We start from the raw sequence: 20,234 nt of genomic DNA, 5'->3' as shown, positions 1-20,234 counted from the left end.
GGAGGTTTGGGGAAGTCGTGTTATGTTTATTTGTTTTTTGTTTATGTTGTAAAACCAATAAAAATTATTAAAAAAAAAAAAAAAAAAAAAGGAGCCAGATATAGTTCTGATACCAATGCCTAAGTCAATACCAGTCACATTTGTGTATTCAATAAAGTTGTGGCCAAAATTTGCCCATTAAGATTTAAATTAAATTCTGTCTCCTAAATAAAGACTGTGTCTTTATTTCCATGAGGGATGGGTTTTGGGGCTCGGAGCACAACCAACGCTTAATTTAAGGCCAAATTCTTCTTGATTCAGATCCTACAACCTGAAGGATACGAGGAAGCCTTTCGTCACACAATGCATAATTCATTTTGCACTGAACTCACTTCCACAATCACACAGGAGGACCATTAACTGGAGTGGCTTTAGAAGAGTGTACAGAAAATAAAAAGAGGAGGGGTTCTTGCTGAAAGCTATTAGCAATCACAGCTGTTGGGCGAACCCTCCTTTTACAGGAGAAAATAACTTGGAGCAACGTGGAGCTGAGAGGGCTTGCAAAAAGGTTTAGGGCAGCTTTAATTCACAGATTAACAACATTTATAAATGCTGCTCTTCACAAGTGTTTCTCCTGGGGTGGGGAGTTTCTGGGTAATAAACCATTTAAAATATTCAGGAGAAGTAACCACAAAATAATAAAAGCAGCTGCTTGGTTTCAACAGTAAGTGGCTTCAAAGCCAAGGAGCGAAAAGTGAGACGGAAAGATATACAGCGTCACTTAAAAACAGAGAGCAGATCTAAAAGCTCGTTATGTTTATTGGATAGTGAGGCTGCATAAGGGTTAAATGCTGCTGATATTCCACAGATGCTTTTCAACTGGGGTCACGTGGTTTCATGGAAGGAGGTGACGTAATTGGTCGTATGTACTCGCTAACCCCAGATTTCTCTTGAAGGGCTTGGCAGAGGATTCCCTGCTTGAAGGAACGACTGGAAATGACAGTAGAAAACTCTTATTGATATCGCCAGCCTCTCTCCTGCATTGCTACTTTCAGAGAGCAGAATCCAAGGAGTGTGCTGCAAACAGGGTGAACCAACTCCGTTCTGCTTGCCACTCACTCTGTGAACCACGTCCAAGACCTGCTGCGTCGTCTGACAAAAATGGCAATGGATGTCACTCACAGAAGCCTTCCTGTTTTTCTCACCTTTGCCCTACTGATCTCTTCTTCCTTTGGTAAGTCCTTCAAAACTGGTGGGCATGGAGGCAGGAATTCCATTCAGTTCTCAGTTGAAGCCAAATCTATCAGAATGGGACCTGAAAGGCTTCCAGCCTTTAAAGTGTTCATTAGGATGAGAGATCGGTTGTTGAACCACTTTGGGAATTGTCGTTCTGTGTGGGGAAAGGGGGATCTCTTAAGAAAACCTCAGCACCAACAATGATCATAGGGGGGAACAATTTAGGGTTGCCAGATGTCCTCTTTTTCCAGGACACACCCTCTTTTTCATGGGTTGAGTCATCATAGTGATCCGTAGCTAAATGTAGAAGTTGGCCAATGTGTCCTCTTTTAAGCCCTTCAAAATATGGTAGAAAATGTTACGACTTTGAATGTCTTATATAACAGAGTCTCCAAATGCTCCTATTTAGCCTTGGCACTTGTGGATAGCAATAAGCGATCCCACTTTGTTTCTGTACCATGGGAAATCGTGGTTTAAGCTGGGGCCATAACATTACTGCTACCTTGGCTCCCGTTCCTCTCCTATAAAAACTATGAAAATATATCTCCTTTAAATCGGAACCTGCAACTAATCCAGAATGCAGCAGCTAGACTGGTGACTGCAAGTGGCCGCCGGGACCATACAACACCAGTCCTAAAGGATCTTCACTGGCTCCAAGTATGTTTCAAAGCACCAAATACCAAAGTGTTGGTGCTGACCTTTAAAGCCCTAAACGGCCTGGGTCCAGTATACCTGAAGGAGCATCTCCACCCTCATCATTCAGCCTGGACACTGAGGTCCAGCGCCAAGGGCCTTCTGGCAGTTCCCTCCCTGTGATAAGTGAAGTTACAGGGAACCAGGCAGAGGGCCTTCTCGGTGGTGGCGCCCGCCCTGTGGAACGCCCTCCCAGCAGATGTCAAGGAAATAAACAACTACCTGACTTTTAGAAGACATCTGAAGGCAGCCCTTTATTAGGATGTTTTTAATGTTTGACAAGCGGCTTCGGAAACCCAGCATATGGGTGGGGTATAAATAATGATATTATTAATAATAATTATTATTATTACTGCATGTTTGCTTAAAAGTAAGTCCCGGTACGCCTGCGCTTTCCCCCTTATTGTCAGTGCATATACCGTATTTTTCGCTCTATAAGACGCACCAGACCACAAGACGCACCTAGTTTTTGGAGGAGGAAAACAAGAAAAAAAAAAATTCTGAATTTCAGAAGCCAGAACAGAAATAGGGATCGCTGCACAGTGAAAGCAGCAATCCCTCTTACTGTTCTGGCTTCTGGGATAGCTGCGCAGCCTGCATTCGTTCCATAAGATGCACACACATTTCCCCTTACTTTTTAGGAGAGAAAAAGTGAGTCTTATAGAGCAAAAAATATGGTATATAGGGGGTGAGACAGATGTTGAATAGAACGCCCCTATTTTCATCTCAGAAAAGTTGGAGAGTTTGATATAAATGTGGCCGGTAACTGTTTTGAAAATGACTCCCCCACGTTGACATTCTGGACAGAGATGTTGCTTAGGGCTCCTTCATTTTTATTTTTATTTTTTATTAGGTTTTCCACAATTATAACAAATATCACATAACAGAACAACAACCAAAAACAAAAACAAAAAAGCACGTCAAAGAAGAAAACAATATGAGAAACTTCATCCTACCCACCACCATAACAAATAAACGATAAAAACGAACTTAATTCTTTAAAAGCCCAACCTTATGTACATATTGATTGACTTCCTCTAGTCCCTCCCTTCTGAGTTTCCTTGTATCTGCATGTAACAGCTTTCCAATATCATTACTAAACAAAAAATATTTTTCAATTGTAGGAGAAAGCACTGGTGAAGAAAGTGGGGTGCGGTGGGTGCCCTTGAAGCCCATCTCGGGTGTCATCCCAGGGGGAGTGCACCCCCCTGGGACGCTAGCCCCACGCCCGCGGGCAGCTAGCCCTGCCCCCGCGGGGTACACAACATGTGCGCCGCTCTGGGTGCTGGAGCAACTAGCCCCACCTCTGGGAGGAAGAGTGTGGTATAAATTCCATATGCGAACGGACAAACAACAATGGCGCCCCTCTTTGTTTCCCCAAAGGCACTACAGGTGAAGCATCGATGAATGCATCCCAGCATGTGAAGGGAGTCGTGGGGGGACAGGTCTCCTTTCCTGTAAAGGTCCCCCCGGGAAAACCAGTGGAGAAAATTGAATGGGACCTCATTAGCCCTGTAAGCGGAGCGCCCTATCGCCTTTGTGAATTCAGAGATTGGAAGCTGAAGAAGTCAAATTTCAGCACGTGGATGGCAACATGGATGAACCTACAAGGTCATAGGTTATTTGGGGAAAATGATTTTGTGACTAATGTAATGTCGGAGCACATATTTGGACGTCGGCTGCTGATGGCTGACAGGACCACTCTTATAATCAGGGAGATGAAGAGGCAGGATGCTGTAATCTATAAAGCTCGTGTCTGGTTTGATGCAGAACAGTTTGAGGACCACTTTTTTAACGTGACTCTTTACGGTAAGCAATTGTTTTTCTCCATTCTTGAGTTTTGTGCTGGAGCTGAGCATGGAAAAGGATGGTCATCAGATGAAATGGGGAGCCTTTTTCAGACCATAGGCACCATCTCTGATGGGACCTGGGTGCCTCGGGACCCACAGAATTTCCACTGTGGGAGCCCAGCCTGGTGACAAAAACGTGTTGTGCGTGTGATGTCACACAAAGCGACGTAGGCACCATCTTGACGGGGTGCATCTGCAGCCTCAGTGGGCCCAGGCAGAGGCCCCATGGCGGAGGCCCTGGCCTGGTCACCGCTATGGTGCTGGTGAGCCAGCGGAGGCACGGCAGGGGGCAGAGGGAAGTGGAGGCGGAGCGCTGTGCGTGCAACATAATGTCATGACATCACATCGCACGCAAGCACACCACTGAGCACCCACAATCTGGGGCCCACATCAACACCTCTATTTCAGATTGAGGGCCACATTTCCTCCTAGGGAATCTTCTTGGGGCCACATGGTGGTGGTGGAAGGGGGGGAAAGTAGGCAGAGTAATGAATGTGACTCTTGAGTAGGCCAATATCTACACAGCCTCTCAAACTCACACCCATGTCTAACCCTCCATCGATCCCTCCAAGCAAGCAAGCATCATTTTCAGAGTTGAAGGATATATTGAAGGAGCTGGGACTATTTAGCCTGGAGCAGAGATGACTGAAAGGCGAGACGATAGCCATCTTTAAATGGTCTCCCTGGGAAAGTGGTGGACGTCTCCTTCATTAGGGGCTTTTAAGCAGAAGCTGAATGGCCAGCCGCCAGGGATTAGTTGGCTGGGATTTCTGCATTGTAGGACTTGGGCTAGATGATCGTTGGGCTCCCTTCCAGCTCTGCAATTCTATGATTGTATTATTCCATCAAGGCAAATCACACTCAAGCAAAGTGTGGAGCAGAGGGGATGCCTGTGTTGGAAAAACGCCCGAGAAGGCTACCACCTTCCCAAGACGTCTCTCCGATGGTCACTCTCTGGCTGTAAATCTTCCTCAGTCCAGAGAGACAGGTGGTAAGCGACCCCTCTCTCCAGAGAGGAGCACGCTTGTCTTCTGGCATCTCATTGTAGAAGAAAGAGACAACCAGTAGCTCTAAACTACTTTATTTACAGTCTATATACTAAGAATCCATCAGCATGTCTGTGCTCTCTCATCAGCAGTACAGAACAGCATCACACACAGAAGCGAAACAAAACTTTCCAACAATCCTGAGACTTCCTGTCTCATGCTCTCAGACACTCACATGATATAAACAACTGAAATATACTCAGAGTCGCAAAGTGATTTCATGCTCTTTATTCAGCTCATAGTGGTGAGGAGGAATGAATGAAAGTCCCCTCAAAGTATCTGCTTTATATACATTATTTACACAATGGGCTGCCCATGATTGGCTAATTCCAGAATTCTACTGTAAGCCAATCAGGTTGTGGATTCACTTCTATCTGGAGCATGATTGGGTAGTTCCTGCCAACCAATCATAGTGCTGCATTGTTCAAGGACCAATCAGACTGCTGCATTCTGAATCCTATTGTTCTAGGACCAATCAGACTGCTGCCTTTTGGATCCTATTGTTCTAGGACCAATCTGACTGCTGCAGTTTGGATCCTATTCAACTCAGTACATAACAACAACCATAGTGCTACTACTGAGCAGCTTGGGTGGATAAATATCTTAACAGCCTGGGGGTGGCCTTGAGAGAGTCCCATGGACCAGATACAGAGGCCCAGGGGGGTGCATTTTCCCCTGGTCCTGAGGTTCCCCCATTGCTGCCCTACACACTTAGTGACAGCCAATGAGGCACAAACCTCACATGACTTTTGTGTTGAACAGATCCAGCACCACAACCAAGGATCAACTATTATGATTTGATCAAGACTCCAAAGGGATGTGATGTGACCCTGAACTGCCAGACATATGAAACAGGAACGTACAAAATCTCCTGGGAAAACGTGAGAGCTTTAGATAGTTTCTCATTTTCTGACAACGGCAGCAATCTCCATGTCTCCTGGAGAAAAGACTCTTCCCATTCCATCATCACCTGCCTGGTCCACAATCCGGCAGATCAAAAGAAAGCTTGGTTTGACTTGCGCAGAATCTGCCAGGATTATGAACGTCATGCAGTTGAAATTCATAAAGGTGAGCAATCTTTTTTTTTAAATGATATTTTATTAAATTTTTAACAAGAAAAAAGTTGCAAGACAATAAACAAAAAACACAAGAAAAATACAAAAACCAAAGTTTAACATAGAAAGAAAAATAAAAATAAAAAAACAAAAATCCCTCTTTTTAATTTCTCACCGTTCATTTACTTATTTTCCTGACTTCCTCACACCTCCCTTTTTTGTATTCCATTTAAAAATTGGTTCAGCAAATTCATACCCTCTTAATTTACCCTTAATTATTTATCCTCATATATTATAGCTTCAAATTTTCGTCTAATATCAATCCATTCTTGCATATTCTTATTTTGCCTTATTACTAGAACCACTTCATTTCATTTCAACGTCATCAACATTCAAAAATTTTACAGTGCTTCTGTAAATAGATTTTAAATTTCTTCCAATCTTCTTCCACCAACTCTTCTCCCTGGTCTCGGATTCTGCCAGTCATTTCCGCCATTTCCATGTAGTCCATTACTTGCATCTGCCATTCTTCCAGGGTGGGTAGGTCTTGTGTCTTCCAATGCTTTGCGATGAGTATTCTTGCTGCTGCTGTAGCGTACATAAAGAAAGTTCTATCCTTCTTTGGCACCAATTGGCCGACCATGCCCAGGAGAAAGGCCTCTGGTTTCTTCAGGAAAGTATATTTAAATACCTTTTTCATTTCATTATAGATCATTTCCCAGAAAGCCTTGATCCTTGGGCACGTCCAGAAGGTGAGCAATCTTTCCTCCCACCCGAAATTATCCAGAGATGCTGCTTGGGCCAGTGAACAATTACCATATCCTTAAGGGATGGAGATTCAAGGACAGGTGCACAGACATGCAGAGCATTTTTAAAAAATACCTGAAGGAAAACACAAATGGGAAACATCCTGACTTCTGTTAAAAGTTGCTCACACAATTTCTCAGGGCACACAGAAAGCTGCTTCTTGCAGAGTCAGAACTCTGGGCCATTTAGTTTAGCATTGTCTACACGGACTGGCAGCAATGGTTTTCTGGGGTTTAAGACAGTGAGTCCCTTCCAGGCCTTCCATAGAATTGAGGCTGGAAACTGGGGATGCTTCACCCAGTGGCGTAGCGTGGGGGTGCAGGGGGGGGGTGGCCGCACCGGGCTCAGCATCTGGGGGTTAGGGTTAGGGGCCACAAATCCAAGGGTTAGGGGGTGCAAATCCACGGGTTAGGGGGTGCAAATTACTTGCCTTGCCCCGGGTGCTGACAACCCACACTACGCCACTGGCTTCACCCTTTAAAGTACCGTCAGTCTCTCAGCAGCGTGGAGCTAAAGCGAGAAAGACTTTCTGCTCTTCCGTTCCCCTCTGTTCCAGGCAGTGGTATTTGGGGACTGGAGCAATGGGTGATGGAGTGGACATGGGGGGATTTTGGTAGGATCATGGGGAGAGGATGGGACTCAGGGTTGGGGTGGCAGGGAGGTGGGGTAGAAGGAGCTGTGTTGGGAGGGCTGGGGGTGGAAGGAGGTATGGCAAAATGGCTGAATCAACCGTGAGGGATGGTTACCAGGGTGAGGTCCATAGTGTGGTTGCAAGTGGGTAGGGGTTGGCATGGAGGTGGAGGGGGAGTTAGGGCAGTTGGTGATCAATGGGGGCAGGGATGGCAGCCCCTAACAAAATATAGTTTTCCAAAGCTTTCAATAACCGGCAACCATTTCTCAATGTAGCATTTTAAACATTTAAGTGAAACAACCAGAACCGGAAACTCAGAATTTCTCTAATTTCCCACCCTCGTAAAGTTCAGTTAAAGACCTCTCTGAGAAAACATGTGAACAGCTTAATGACCCCTTGTCATATTGATAGATTGGCTTTCTCATGGGATGAGCTGACAATTCATTTTATGCTAAGGACAATTATCAGATGATCGTAGGAGAAATATTGCGTGAAGGACCTTACAAACATGACTTTGGCCATTATGGAATTTCCCTACAAATGAAACCAATTGGCATTTTCACTTATTCTCTGTTATTTATTCTGTTGCTCTTGGTCACATGTTGGGGCAGAGGTCACTTTGGCAGTAGCTATTATGTTCTTGTTCCAATAGGTTCTTTTTTTTTTTTTTTTGTTCCAGGCAGCATTCCACAAAATATCCCTTGGTGGGGTATCATACTGGGTGTTCTTGTACCCCTTATATGTATTTTGGTGATCTCCAAGTGTTATGAGGCGGGGAAATCCAATCAGAGGAACAGAGGTAGAACCCTCTCTATTACTCTTCCTTCCATCTCAACTGTGATGGAGGCTCCCTGCCAAATATGTTCCCACCTTCCATTTGTGTATCCTGGAAGACAGGGATTGGTCATTGCCAAGGACTAAATAACGTGTCTCATGTTGCACTCTGCAGATATTCCCTCTGTGGCACAAGAGGAGATGGTGTACCGTCCGCCACCCGAGAACCCAATGATGAACCGCCTTTTGATGGTTTTTGCCCCCAACAGTACAGCAATGAGCCCCCCTACCTATGATGAGGTCCAGGTGAGATGCGTATGTCAAGAAAATAAGGGGTGATGGTTCGGTGCTACTGTTACGTGCCACCGCCATCTCAAGAGTAGTGAGAGACTTCAGGGGTTTTGGCACGAGAGTCTGTGACGACTGCCCCCCACATAAGTTAGCCCAGAGGTGCAGTAGAGGGCAGTGCCCTGTGGCCAGTTTCAAAGTCAGATTTAACTGGTAGACTTCTGTACATTTAATGAGGGGTGGTGGCACCATCTGGTCCTTTCCCTCAAGCTGAAAAATGTCTGGCCTCGATTGCCTCCATCATTTGGTGACTCTCCGCACCAAAAGAAAATCTATTCTTCTCTCTTTCTAAAATACTGATTATATTGTTGGCCCAAAACGTTAAATTCTAATAGAATTAAAACATTATTGTCTGACTAAAGCAGAAGAGCACAGCCAAACTGTCATTACAGGTTCCTGGATCTCTCATCACAATTAAGCTAATAATAATAATAATAATAATAATTTTATTTATACCCCACCCTTCCCAGTTCAGAAAACTGCCTAACAACAAATTTAAAGCACTTAATTGATGCAACAAAAACAGCATAAAATACAGTATAAAATAAATTCAGAATTCAAAAATCAATTTATGGGGGAAATCCATCCAATAAACATTAGATGATCACCAGGGCTAGCTGACTAAATTAGTCCTATTTGGGCCAGCGAGGAGACCAGGGGAGAATTAGTGATCCCAGAGAGGGTAATCTTCATAAAAAGGGGAGGGGGAGGGAAGGAAGGAGAATAAAAGATCAGGCTAATTTCAAATTGAAAGCCAGGCGGAATAGCTCTGTCTTATAGGCCCTACAGAAGGAGCTTAAATCCTGCAGGGCCCTGGTCTCCTGGGGCAGAGCATTCCACCGGGTTGGAGCCATCACTGAGAAGGCCCTGGCCCTGGTGGAGGATAATCTGACTTCCTTAGGGCCCAGGACCTCTGACCTATGGTTATTCATGGACCTTAAGCTATCCCTAAACACTTGAACTAAGAGATATAGTTGAGTCATCTGCCTTTTGCTGAATTTGTGGCTGAGTTGGTGGTTTAGGTGAGTTCCAATGCTCTTTCAGGAGCTGCTTCCCACAGTCTCCTGTACCGTGTTGTTTAACTGCTCCTCTTTCTCCTCCACCTGCAGGCTGACCGGAATGGAGCAGAAGGTACATTGTGCTCAGAACCGCCAGCCTGTGATTCCCTTTCTGATTGCACCGCGTCTGCCCCTGATGCCTGTGACTGCAGCTGTGACTGCAGCTAACTATCCTGGATTCAGAGCTGAGGACCCGACTGAAGAAACCGAGCGACTGCCAGACAAGCTGGCCGCCACCGCCACCACCCACCCTGTTGGAGAACACTGTCTGAAAAAGGTCATGGGCCAAGGTGAAAATCAAGAAGAGGGACTTTTCTCTGATTTCTCTGATCCTGTGGCTTCAATGGAAAAGCATCATTTGGCTTTGCTCATCTCCCCCTCCTGGGACCGTCATAAAGAGGAAATGCTGCCTGAGTCTTTGCTTTTAGCAACTAATCTTCATAAGCATTGCTGTCTCCAGCTGTGAAGGCAGAACCACTCTCTGGGGTTCTATTTCATATCTACATGAAGGTGGTTTGACAGCTACGGCCATACCCAGACCATGAAAGCCTTGCCACAGTAGTTCATATACTTCAAGTCTGGATTGCTGCAACGTGCAGGTTTCCTCTCTTGATATGGAAGCTGCAGTTGTTGCAGAATGCTGCGGCATGATTGCTGATAGGTGTGTGGCTTTGTCAGCACAAACACCCCCTTCTCAGAGCTCTGCACTGGTTGCCAATTGGCCAATGTCCTGCCAACTTCAAGGTGTTCATATTAGGACTGGCAACGGCTGTTTTGTGCATGATCAAAGCAACACCTTGATGGGGTGGTGGCATAACGGGGTAAAGGTAAAGGGACTCCTGACCATTAGGTCCAGTTGTGGACGACTCTGGGGTTGCGGTGCTCATCTCGCTTTATTGGTCATGAGAGCCGGTGTACCGCTTCTGGGTCATGTGGCCAGCATGATTAAGCCGCTTCTGGCGAACCAGAGCAGTGCACGGAAACGCTGTTTACCTTCCCGCTGGAGCGGTACCTATTTATCTACTTGCACTTTGACATGCTTTCAAACTGCTAGGTTGGCAGGAGCAGGGACTGAGCAACGGGAGCTCACCCCGTCACGGGGATTTGAACTGCCAACCTTCTGATCGACAAGCCCTAGGCTCTGTGGTTTAACCCACAGCGCCACCCACGTCCCTTATAACAGGGCATAGTGGGGGGTAAAAGTGCATAATGGGGTTGGATTGGGCTGGGCTGCATTGCACTGCAGTGTGAGATGACCCAGAACACAATCCCCATGCAAATTGGGAGTTGCCTGTATATAAAACCCTTAACAGCTTGGGAGCAGTTTACATACAAAACTGCCTTACCTCACATATGCCCACTCATCCGCTTCGACTGGCAGAATTGCACTAGTACAGGTGCCCCACAACATCAGACCTGTGGGTGTAAGAACTCAACCCTATAGCATGGCAGAGCTTGCACTTTGGAACTCCCTGCCTGTATAACTCAAGCAGGTGCCTTCACTGTCGTTTATAAAGACACTGAACAACAACATCACTTTTAATCTGTTTCAGTATTTTAACTTTTGTCTGTTTTAAAGGCGGGCTGCATTTCCCCCCCTTGATTTTATCTTTTGCAAACCGCTTTGAGGTGCTACCAAATGCATAGCCTTCAACATGTCAAGGCGAAAAACTGGGCCACTGTGCTGCTGTGTGGGAAAATGGGATGTTCCAGTTTTAATGGGACAGTTGAGGGCATCTGAAGTAGCAACAGCTTTTCTTCCAAATGAAGAAGTTATATTATTATTATTATATTATATCTATTATAACTATTCTTTTTTTAAATGTGATGCTTATTGTTGTTATAATATTATGTAAATTGCTTGTGAAGTCTGTCTGAAAAGTGGTATATAAATTCTGCAAATAATAATAATGCAGATGTATCTTTTGAAACCTCAGGCACTACAGTGTTAACTGGTGTATTTATTTTTGAAATAAAGAAAATATATGCCTTCAGATGATTGGGCCTTCTGACTGCAGGGGCAGATGGGAGTTGTAGCAGAAAATGTCTGGAGGGAAGAGAAAAAAGTTTACCACTCAATGAAGATTAAACTTGCCTCCAAAAGCTCACAAGAGGACTCTTAAATGGGGTCCCTTAGAAAGGGTGTTAGGTAAATTCAAAATGGAGGAGGAATTGTTGAAAGCTCTTAGTGGAAATGTGGACCTTCCACTGACAGAGGCATTCTACCTCCCAACTTTTCCCTTTTCTTGTGAGGAATCCTATTCAGAATAAGAGAATTTCCCTTTAAAAAAGGGAAACGTTGACAGCTATGCTACCTCCAGATACCAGATACTACAGGGTTGTATAGCTAAAGAGCACTGTTGATTTCATACTCTCCCTTTTGTGTGTTATTTTAACTAATCCATGCAATTTAATGCACACGTTTTACTAATGGCCGCATATTGTCCACAATTGTTGGTTGAGGAACTCTACTGCAAAATTCACCCTGAAATCCAAAGGGTGGCTGTGCTTCAATTCACGTTTTCTTTCAGGAAGCGTGAAAGGCTTGTAAAAATTAAAGACTGCTCCATTCAGTGATTTAAAACATCTCCAAGACTCCAGACAGCTGCAATGTGACCCTGCAGTGCCGTGCATATGGAGAAGAAACATTCAAAATCATATGGAAAAGAAATAAGGCCTCTGGGTTCTGGAGTTTTGGCTAAGAATGAACTTTCTGACAATGTCAGGACTCTCTGTATCTCCTGGCGAAAAGGTTCTAATGACTCCACATTCACCTGCATGGTCAGCAATTCTGAAGATCAAAAGGAAACCTCAGTTGACATGCTCAAAATCTGCACAAGTGATAGAGGTGAAAAATGTATTCTTCCCCCCACCCCACATTTCTGAGAGGTGTTGCTTGGGGTGGTGAAAACTTTGGGTATCTCTAAAAAAAGCATCAAGGAATCAAGGAGAAGTATGTGGGCACGCAGAGCATTTGTGGTTTTTGAAACTAAATGGAAACAGGATTGGAAAACCTCCATACTCCTTCTGCTGGAAGTTGTGACAAGCACAGAAAAGACCCACCATTTCTCAGCTGCACAAGAAACTGCCTTACATGACTTCATACCATCTAGTTCACTATTGTCTACACGGATTGGCAGTGGCTCTGCAAGGTTTAAGGCTGAGAGTCGCTCCCAGCCCTTTTCTGGAGATGCCATCAGGGGTTGAGCCTGTGAACGTCATCCATTCAGCTATGGCCCTCACCCCTTCTCCTCCCCATCTCCCTCCCCCATTCACATAAATAAAGACAAATGAATTTGTAAAAAATAAATATTGCAGGAAGATACTCACACTCTGTCTGCCACTGCTCTCTCTCTCTCTAAAAAAAAAACAAAAAACAAAAAAAACCAAGCTGTTCAAACTAGCACCCTTCCTTCAAAGAAGCAGCTCTGAGCGGATTGAGGACTCAGCTACATTCGTCACAATAATGTGATTTGTATGTGTTTTAAACATGCAACACCAGATGGCGCCAGAAAGCAAGTATTGCTTGAAATTGGATTTCTCGTTGTATTTCTTTTGTTTGGATAAAAACGATCCAATTTCTGACTCCAGCATTTCTCCGATGAAAATAGTGACGTCCCATTCCATAATGATAATTTTACAATTCATACCCCACACATCTTACTGGGTTGCCTTAATTCACAAAGTCATTGGGTCCAGGATACCATAAGAGCCTCCTGAACCCTTATGTTTGAAGTCTTGGGTGGGTGTGTCTCTTGTAAGTGCTCCCCAATGGCTCAGAAACACAGTTTGTCTCCACCATCAGCCATTTGCATCCAGTTCTGTGGGCCGATTCTGTGGAACTCCATCCTGGCTGATAGCAGACAGGCTCCCTCCCTCTCTCCCTCCTAGGTAAGGAACATTTATTTCAGCAGGGTCCCATTCCCCCCATTTTCATAGAAAATTTTAATAGACATCACCTTGCCAACAAAGGTCTGTATAGTTAAAGCTCTGGTTTTCCCAGTAGTGATGTATGGAAGTGAGAGCTGGACCATAAAGAAGGCTGATCGCCAAAGAATGGATGCTTTTGAATTCTGCTGCTGGAGGAGACTCTTGAGAGTCCGATGGACTGCAAGAAGATCAAACCTCTCCATTCTGAAGGAAATCAGCCCTGAGTGCTCACTGGAAGGACAGATCCTGAAGCTGAGGCTCCAAGACTTTGGCCACCTCGTGAGAAGAGAAGATTCCCGGGAAAAGACCCTTTGGCCAAACTCATGCTAGTAGCTTTGAGAACACTGTCCCACCATGTCGTCCTCTGTCGTCCCCTTCTCCTTGTGTCCTCCATCTTTCCCAACATCAGGGTCTTTTCCAGGGAGTCTTCTCATGAGGTGGCCAAAGTATTGGAGTCCCAGCTTTAGGATCTGTCCTTCCAGTGAGCATTCAGGGCTGATTTCCTTAAGAATGGATAGATTTGATCTTAGCAGCAGTTTTTTAAAAAAATTAAATCTTGATCATTAAAATATAACTAAAATTATCATTTAAAACCTTAATCATTTTGGTAGTACAGCTTGTTCCCTAAGTTTTATGGCAATTGCACAGAATTTGGCCACCCTTAGCATAATCTCTAGATCCTTGTCCTCTACCAGGAGTTTTAGACATTTAAGTTCGGACCCATTTGGAGATTTTTGTATAACAGGAGTGATAAATACTGAGCATCTATCCCCGTAGAAACGGCAGCGTAACGAGACATGAGAGACAGTTTCTACCTCCATCAAGCCGCAGGGGCAGATTCGTTCCACGTATGGTTTACCCTCGAATCTGCCCTGCAATAAGGCAGATACAAGAATAAGTGATAATGCTAGAGATTAAAACAGGACAGAAAGATACACAGCATCACTAAAAGGACTAGAGAGAGCAAGCAGATCTAAAGAACTCATTTTGTTCATTGGATAGCTAGCCTGACTGTAATTTAGGTGTTACTTAACCTTGACTCATACTTTTAAATACTTGTAAAGTGATTTTATGGGAGAGCAATATGTCACATGGTTCATTTTTATGGCTTCCAGTCGTTAGCCTTACATTTATTTGCAACGGCTTGGCGGAAGTTTCTCCGTTGGCACCTGTTCTGTGTTGTAGTTTGCAGATAGCAAAGGAGTGGACTGCAATTGGGGTAAGCTACCCTCTCTCTCCTCCTTGCCTCTCCAGGAAACACTGAAAGCTCACTTCATTGCCAGAGAGAACCGGCCATGAAAGTCACTCACAGAAGCTTGTTCATCCTTCTTGACTTCCATCTGTTGATCTTCTCTGCCTTTGGTAAATCCTTCAGCGCTGGAAGGGAGGGAGAAATTCAGTTCGCAAAAGCAATAGGGGACCCGAAACAGAGCCCTGAACAATGTTTCCCACCCTCTTTGTCTCCCTAAAGGAACTTTAAGTCAAGCAGCAGAGAATCCAACCCATCGGGTGAAGAGAGTCCAGGGAGGAAGAGTGGACGTCATTCATCCCAGAAATGGTAAGCTTTGTGAGTCCAGAGATGGGGAAATTGGAGAAGCCAGATACCATCTACTGGGTATCAGGAGGAGATTGTTGAGGACATGTCAAGGGTGAGGGAAAATTTCAGCTGCAAGAATGAACTACTTGTCCTTACAGCGCATACAGTAGTTAAACTATGGAACTCATTCCCAGGGGTGACTGTGATGGCCACCAACCTTGACTATTCCATACTTGGTGGCAGTAATGCTTCTGAACACCAGTTGCTGGAAACCATAGGAGGGGAGAGTGTTGTTGCGCTTGTTGGTGTGATGGCCTGGGCCTCGGGCTCGGACTCGGAACCAGAGGAGTCTCAGTCCACACCAGTTCCTTTGCCTCAGGCAACATCTGAACCACATCTGGGACCTGATCCTGAAGAGTCCCAGTCTGCACAGGTTCCCCTGCAACAAGCACCAGCTGGGCCGAGTCAGGGGCCTGAGTCTGCCCTGGCTTCAGATGCGGGGATGACCTTGTTGCCTTCAGCTGGACCATCACTTACAGCTGCTCCACTACTGGTTGGGTCAGGGGGGCTGTGGCAGCCCCTGGGTCTAGTAACCCACTGACATCTCCTGAGCTGCAGAGTCTAAGGTCTGGGAGAAAAAGAGACCTGAGTACTCGCAGGAGGAGTGCTCGCCTTCGGGTGAGACAGGGAGGTGAGTCACTGGGGGAACAGGACCGGCCGTTACCCTGACAAAGATAAAAGGCTGTTGGACCCTGCCCCAGGTTGTGGGAGCAATATTGCTGTTTGCCAGAACCTGCCTGTGATCCTGTACCTGTCCTTGCCTGGTTTCCTGCCTCGTGTCCTGCCTTGGCCCTGTTGGACTGACTCCTTGCAGAACCCTTGGATTTGGGGCCAGACCTGGACCGCGTTGCTCGGGTTAACCCCCTGGGCCCAGCACCGTGGTGGATCTGATCACACATTCTGAGGCCCACGTTTCTTCCAGGCCAAAGGCAAAATTTGGCAGAGCAACAAATGTGCCTTCTACCTTTGTTGAAGGAAACATCCCAGAAAGGCAAAAAGCACTTGTGTGGGGGCATGGAGCAGAGGGTGTACATGGGTGCAGACTTGAAAGAGTCTCAAGGGCCAACTAGAGAGAACCAGGGCATGAGGTCTCTTTTCACTGCCTTACACAGTTAGTGGCAGCCACTGAAGCACAAACTTCATGTAACTTTTGTTTGTATTGAACAGAGCCAGTGCCAGCACCTCAGATACTCCCCCAAAACATCTCCAAGACTCCAGAAGGCTGCAATGTGACCCTGCAGTGCATTGCATCCACAGAAGAAAAGTTTGTTATCTCCTGGGGAAAAGGGAACCCCCCAAGGACCTTAGCTGGAGGTTCAGGTGAATACCAGCTTTCCCACAATGGTAGGGATCTCCATGTCTCCTGGCGAAAAGGTTCTAATGACTCCACATTCACCTGCATGGTCAGCAGTTCTTCAGATCAAAAGGAAACCTCAGTTGACATTCTCAAAATCTGCACAAGTGATAGAGGTGAGAAATGTATTCTTCCCCCCACCCCACATTTCTGAGAGGTGTTGCTTAGGGTGGTGAAAACTTGGGGTATCTCTAAAAACTAGGGAATCAAGGAGAAGTGTGTGGGCACGCAGAGCATTTGTGTTTTTTGAAACTAAATGGAAACAGGAATGGAAAACCTCCATAGTTGTTGTGACAAGCAAAGAAAAGACCCACCATTTCTCAGTTACACAGGAAACTGCCTTACATGACGTCATACCATCTAGTTCACTATTGTCTACACTGATTGGCAGTGGCTCTGCAAGGTTTAAGGCTGAGAGTTGCTGCCAGCCCTTTTCTGGAGATGCCATCAGGGGTTGAGCCTGTGAACTTCATCCATTCAGCTATGGCCCTCACCCCTTCTCCTCCCCATCTCCCTCCCCCATTCACGTAAATAAAGACAAATGAATCTGTAAAAAATAAATATTGCAGGAAGATACTCACACTTTCTGTCTGCCACTGCTCTCTCTCTAAAAAAACAAGCTGTTCAAACTAACACACACACCCTTCTTTTTTCTAGCTACAAAGGAAGTGATTTGAGGTGTGGCCTTCAAGGAAATGGCTCTGGGCAGGCAGTGAATAATAGAAGGGAGGGGGAGTCAGGTCCTGCTTGCCGGCTTCCATTGAAAGTATCTGGTTGGCCAGTGAGAGGCATGTAGTTGGACTGGATGGGCCCCCTGTGGCCTCTTCTTCTGTTCTTCTGGAACCTCCAGGGTCAGAACTACACCCATGGTTTTTAACATTAAGGAAGGGTTTGTTGAAACAAAATCTTTAAAAAATCCTTCCAGTAGACCTTTTATTGTTGTTGTTGTTTAGTCATTTAGTCGTGTCCGACTCTTCGTGACCCCATGGATAAAGAGCACACCAGGCACTTCTGTCTTCCACTGCCTCCCGCAGTTTGGTCAAACTCATGTTAGTAGCTTCGAGAACACTGTCCAACCATCTCGTCTTCTGTCGTCCCCTTCTCCTTGTGCCCTCCATCTTTCCCAACATCAGGGTCTTTTCCAGGGAGTCTTCTCTTCTCATGAGGTGGCCAAAGTATTGGAGTCTCAGCTTCACGATCTGTCCTTCCAGTGAGCACTCAGGGCTGATTTCCTTCAGAATGGAGAGGTTTGATCTTCTTGCAGTCCATGGGACTCTCAAGAGTCTCCTCCAGCACCAGAATTCAAAAGCATCCATTCTTCGGTGATCAGCCTTCTTTATGGTCCAGCTCTCACTTCCATACATCACTATTGGGAAAACCATAGCTTTAACTATACGGACCTTAGTAGCACCTTAGAGACCAACTAAGTTTGTTATTGGTATGAGCTTTCATGTGCATGCACACTTCTTCAGATACACAAAAGCTTATCCCCAGCTTATGCACATGAAAGCTTATACCCAGAACAAACTTACTTGGTTTCTAAGGTGCTACTGGACAATTTTCAGTTTTGACAATGAGTTATTGCTGAGTCTTTTTTTATCGCTTATTCCAAAATATTTTTCATGCTACATTTTTCATTACAGTATATTCCAAGAGACTCTTATTGTACATTGCAGGTGGCCTTGGACAAATTATACGTTGGGAGTTCATGTTAATTCTTCTTCTCCCCATCGTTGCCTGTTTATTGGTGGTCACAATAATCATAGTGAAGAAAAGAAAATCCAGGAAAAGAGAGAGAGATGGAACCACCTATGTTGATCCCCAGGTGAGATGTGCAATCTCTATTAAGTCTGTCTCCTGTCCTTGCTCAGGGCTGGGGCATCTGCTTGTTTGCACCTGTTCCTCATCCTCCTGACCCCCAGCTTCCACTTTTCCACACCTCTCTTCCTCCTCCCACCACCACTAACCTGGGTCCAAACTGTCCTCTCCTGAACTTTCCTTGGAGGCCACTTGGTCAGGCAATCTCCAGCACTCCTCCTCATCTATCCCTACAATCGTATGGATCTGTGCAGCCTACTAGCAATTAAGAAATATATGGAATTTGTCAGGTTTTGTCACTCCAATAGGTAAAAAAGGTAAAAGACCCCTGGACGGTTAAGTCCAGTCAAAGGCAGCTATGGGGTTGTGGGGCTCATCTTGCTTTCAGGCCGAGGGAGCCAGTGTTTGTCCACAGACAGCTTTCCAGGGCATGTGGCCAGCATGACTAATCTGCTTCTGGTGCAACAGAACACCAAGACAGAAACCAGAGCACACAGAAACACCGTTTACCTTCCTGCACAGCAGTACCTATTTATCTACTTGCACTGGTGTGCTTTCGAACTGCTAGGTTGGCAGGAGCTGGGACAGAGCAATGGGAACTCACCCCATTGTGGGGATTCAAACCACTGACCTTCCGACTGGCAAGCCCATGAGGCTCAGTAGTTTAGACCACAGTGCCACCCATGTCCAATAATGTTTGAATGGTAGGGGGCCCAGATGTTGCCACAATTCCCAGAACAGATGACCCTGCTTCTCTGCATCCCAAGGCAGTTGGAACCAATGATATGTGCAGTGGGAAAGGAGGGGTCCAGGTAAGCACAGTAAATGATTCCAATACAGCAATTACACATTCTGAACTTTCAGCAGTTTATAAGCCAACCTTCAGATGTGGAACAAGGTCACCTATGCAGATGGGTGATCCAGCAGTCAATAGAAGCAAGCTCCCCAAATACTTGAACTAAGCAGTATAGTTAAGCCATCTGCACTTCTCAGATCAAACTGGGCCTGGCCAGAGCTTAATCCGCATCCAGGGTTTAGGTGGCCTCCGGTGCTCAGAAACTCTTTTAGGAGCTGCGCCCCAGAGTCTACTGCATTGTGTTGTTTAGCTTTTTCTCTTTCTCTCTGAACCTGCAGGTTGACTGGAACAGAGAGGGCTGTTCAGTGAGGCCATCCTGCGAATCCCGAGAACGAGGCCTTGTGTGTTGTCCCCTAGACAACAGTTTCAACAGGAATCACGAGGATCGTTGGGACTATGGGATACAGTGTTCGTTTGGGGATGAAGGGGGCCCTGAGTTATGCTGCTGCTTTGGGGTTTGAATGGGACCCTAGCAGAACCTCCAAGTGTCCCTATTTTCCAGCAACAGTCCCGGATTTACAGAAGCCACCCCAGTTTCTGATTTGATCCTGGAATGTGCTGCTTTTCCATAGGATGTCCCTATCTTCATCAATGTTGGAGACTATGGAGTTATGCGACTCCTGAGGCAAGGAAGACATCTGAAGACAGCCCTGTATAGGGATGTTTGTTAAAGTTTAATGTTTTAATAGATAGATAGATAGATAGATAGATAGATAGATAGATAGATAGACCCAACCAGAGTTGCTGGGGCAACCCAGTCAGATGGGTGGGGTAGAAATGAATGAATGAGAGAAGTGTCCCTGTTTTCATCAGAGAAAATGTTGGACGGTGTGCCCTAGAACCAGAGCTGATAGTCTTTCAGTAGACCATCAGAAAAGAAACTCCCGGAAAGCCCCCATTGCTACAGAAACATTGGTTTAAAAAGGTCCCAGACCAGACCGAAGAATGAAGACAGTGGCTCTCCTCTGAATCACCCATCCTGTTGCCAATGAAGCAAAACATCACCATGGATATTTGAATGGTTTTGGGCAGGACCATTTAACCAATATTTTCTGCTCCAGGGTGAGTTGTTACACCAACCACTGCTCCCCCATGTTTTGCCACTTGCAGGTGGAATTGCAAAGTAGCAATCAAAATCTAAACATATACCGTTCAACAACTTTTCCTGCTTTTTTTGTAAATTCTAACCCCCGAATGAACTA

At 45.5% G+C, this 20,234-nt stretch overlaps 2 protein-coding genes across 2 annotated transcripts; both read left to right on the top strand.

Annotated features, from left to right (window-relative positions):
* Positions 1–900: 900 nt before the first annotated feature.
* LOC309329934 (T-lymphocyte surface antigen Ly-9-like) lies at positions 901–9,981 on the top strand. The gene is made up of 6 exons (XM_081841177.1): positions 901–1,213; positions 3,292–3,717; positions 5,567–5,872; positions 7,977–8,096; positions 8,247–8,377; positions 9,529–9,981. Exons 1-6 carry the CDS (start codon positions 1,141–1,143, stop codon positions 9,643–9,645), a joined length of 1,173 nt encoding a protein of 390 aa, XP_081697303.1. The 5' UTR covers positions 901–1,140; the 3' UTR covers positions 9,646–9,981.
* Positions 9,982–14,468: 4,487 nt separating this feature from the next.
* Positions 14,469–19,658, top strand: LOC309329998 (uncharacterized protein). Its single transcript, XM_081841381.1, has 5 exons — positions 14,469–14,769; positions 14,879–14,965; positions 16,172–16,474; positions 18,035–18,183; positions 19,311–19,658. The coding sequence occupies exons 1-5, from the start codon at positions 14,703–14,705 to the stop codon at positions 19,491–19,493; spliced, it is 789 nt and encodes a 262-aa protein (XP_081697507.1). The 5' UTR covers positions 14,469–14,702; the 3' UTR covers positions 19,494–19,658.
* The last annotated feature ends 576 nt before the right edge of the window (positions 19,659–20,234 follow it).

The sequence above is a fragment of the Podarcis erhardii genome, assembly GCF_964252035.2.
Source record: "Podarcis erhardii genome assembly, chromosome: 15".
Classification (NCBI taxonomy): domain Eukaryota; kingdom Metazoa; phylum Chordata; class Lepidosauria; order Squamata; family Lacertidae; genus Podarcis; species Podarcis erhardii.
Note: the sequence above shows the minus strand (reverse complement) of the source record. Positions and strands in the feature narration are given on the sequence as shown.

What these genes read in the sequence shown, in the direction of transcription:
- LOC309329934 (XM_081841177.1), top strand. Translation starts at nt 1,141, where the DNA reads ATGGCAATGGATGTCACTCACAGAAGCCTTCCTGTTTTTCTCACCTTT. An exon ending in TTTTAACGTGACTCTTTACG is followed by an intron (nt 3,718 to 5,566) that starts GTAAGCAATTGT and finishes TGTGTTGAACAG; the next exon opens with ATCCAGCACCACAACCAAGG. An exon ending in CTACCTATGATGAGGTCCAG is followed by an intron (nt 8,378 to 9,528) that starts GTGAGATGCGTA and finishes CTCCACCTGCAG; the next exon opens with GCTGACCGGAATGGAGCAGA.
- LOC309329998 (XM_081841381.1), top strand. Translation starts at nt 14,703, where the DNA reads ATGAAAGTCACTCACAGAAGCTTGTTCATCCTTCTTGACTTCCATCTG. An exon ending in GTTGATCTTCTCTGCCTTTG is followed by an intron (nt 14,770 to 14,878) that starts GTAAATCCTTCA and finishes GTCTCCCTAAAG; the next exon opens with GAACTTTAAGTCAAGCAGCA. An exon ending in CGTCATTCATCCCAGAAATG is followed by an intron (nt 14,966 to 16,171) that starts GTAAGCTTTGTG and finishes TGTATTGAACAG; the next exon opens with AGCCAGTGCCAGCACCTCAG.